The 2,291-nt window shown below is 48.9% G+C and overlaps 1 protein-coding gene across 2 annotated transcripts in view; it reads left to right on the plus strand.

The window, feature by feature from the left end:
- CNKSR3 (CNKSR family member 3) overlaps window positions 1-1,671 on the plus strand; it is a 127,307-nt gene extending 125,636 nt beyond the window's left edge. For both annotated transcript variants that reach the window (XM_011964380.1, XM_011964381.1), the window contains exon 13: window positions 942-1,671. In XM_011964380.1, coding sequence (XP_011819770.1) covers window positions 942-1,240 — 299 coding nt within the window. In that variant the 3' untranslated portion in view covers window positions 1,241-1,671. The remainder of the gene's footprint in view (window positions 1-941) is intronic.
- The last annotated feature ends 620 nt before the right edge of the window (window positions 1,672-2,291 follow it).

Raw genomic sequence — 2,291 nt, forward strand, 5'->3', positions numbered from 1 at the left:
GGGAGGATCGCTTGAGCCTGGGAGATGGAGGCTGCAACTAGCTGACATGGCACCACTGCACTCCAGCCTGAATGACAGAGTGAGACCCTGTTTCAAAAAATAAAAATAAGCATAAAAATAAATCTTTCAGTAAGCATCCATGCCTGTAGATCTTTGATATTTTGGGGTGTAGAATTTCTGCTTCACAAGGATGCTACATGTTACCAAAGTGTCCTGTATTTTAACTTTGTATTAAGTTTCTTAACATTCCATCCCCATCCCAGGGGGGTCTGCTGGCAGTTAGGGCAGGACCACTCTTTTCCTTGTTCAGGAATGTCCCTGAATGCCCTGCATTAAACAATGCATGAGCAGTTCTTGTTCAGCCATCGCAGGGCACTACAGTCTCTGATCCCCACCCATTAAAGGAGCCCCATGTGTTACCTCTCAGGTGCTAAAGCAGCCTGAAGTGGGAGGGACCTTTCCCATTTCTGCTTCCAGAGCACCCATTGGTGGGCTCAGCCACATGTGGGACCTTGTGGCCAATCCAGGGAGGAGAGCAGGGTACGGTGTCCACATTCAGGGTGGTAGCAGAAGTCTGGGCAGGCTGAGGGCCCTCCAAAGAGCACTGTGCAGGGGATCGTGACTTTTTTTTTCTTTATTTTGAGACACGGTCTCGCTCTGTCGCCAGGCTGCAGTGCAGTGGCGCGATCTCGGCTCACTGCAACCTCTGTCTCCTGGGTTCATACGATTCTTTGAATAGCTGGGACTACAGGCACCCACCACCACACCGGCTAATTTTTGTATTTTTAGTAGAGATGGGGGTTCACCATGTTGGCCAGGATGGTCTTGATCTCTTGACCTTGTGATCTACCTGCCTCGACCTCCCAAAGTGCTGAGATTAGAGGCGTGAGCCACCGCGCCCCACCGGGATTGTGATTTTAATGGACTTTGTCTGTCAACAGGGGAGGACGCCCTTTGTCGGTATTTCAGTAACGAGCGGATTCCCCCGATCATCGAAGAGAGCTCCTCTCACCCATACCGGTTCTCCAGACCCACGACCGAGCGGCATCTGGTCCGGGGTGCGGACTACATCCGAGGAAGCAGGTGCTACGTCAACTCGGATCTCCACAGCAGCGCCACGATTCCGTTCCAGGAGGAAGGGACCAAAAAGAAATCGGGCTCCTCAGCTATGAAGTCCTCCTCCACAGAACCATCCCTCCTGGTCAGCTGGTTTACGCGCCTGAAACTGTTGACTCACTGAGAGGGACCCTGCTCAGGCCACCTGCCTGGCTCCTCCCCAAGTGCCTTGCTTTTACAGTGGACAGCCTCTTCCCGTTTCAGCCTCAGTATTATGTAGTGACCTTATGTCATTTCTTTTTTTTTTTTTGAAAAGTTATCTACTGCCCTTCTTGGAAGTTTGCAGAATTGGATGGGAACAAATTCAGAGGATCTTAGGTGCTGGCTTGTGGAGATAAGAGGAGGAAAACGGGTAGAGCCTGTTTGTCTTGCTTCCCCAGAGACAAAATGTGGAGACACACACTAGAAATCGCAGTCCTGGCCAGAGATATTATGATCATTGTGAGGGACTGGTGACATTGTTCCTCTTTGAGGGGCTGGGGGGACTAAAATTGGTGGCTATTTTCACACAGATATGTTGGTTTGTGGTCCAACTTCTTTATCTGAAAAAGCCAGTGAGAAAACATTTTTGATTTGATTTTTCTTTTTTTTTGAGACGGAGTCTCGCTCTGTCACCCAGGCTGGGGTGCAGTGGCCAGATCTCAGCTCACTGCAAGCTCCGCCTCCCAGGTTTACGCCATTCTCCTGCCTCAGTCTCCCGAGTAGCTGGGACTACAGGCGCCTGCCACCTCACCCGGCTAGTTTTTTGTATTTTTTTAGTAGAGACGGGGTTTCACCGTGTTCGCCAGGATGGTCTTGATCTCCTGACCTCGTGATCCGCCCGTCTCGGCCTCCCAAAGTGCTGGGATTACAGGCTTGAGCCACCGTACCCAGCCTTGATTTGATTTTTCTAAACTATATACCATATTTGTAAGTGTAGCAGCTTTGACTTTGCAATAACGTGGCAAGTATCCGATTTCTCCTTTGAGGCAGAGGTTTAAGTATAGGCCTGTTACACTTGTTTGATACCTTTTTCATGACAGTCTCAGTATAGATCAGTTGGTACAGAAACACATGAACACAATTTGATAGGGCTTATTTCACACAAAGAAGTTTATGGTTATTTGTGTGGGGTGTTGTTGTTATATATTATTGTCTTTAAGGAAAAGAAGCGATAAGATTCGCTGACAGCCAAA

This window comes from Mandrillus leucophaeus, unplaced genomic scaffold, assembly GCF_000951045.1.
Source record: "Mandrillus leucophaeus isolate KB7577 unplaced genomic scaffold, Mleu.le_1.0 Scaffold698, whole genome shotgun sequence".
In the NCBI taxonomy this organism is placed as follows: domain Eukaryota; kingdom Metazoa; phylum Chordata; class Mammalia; order Primates; family Cercopithecidae; genus Mandrillus; species Mandrillus leucophaeus.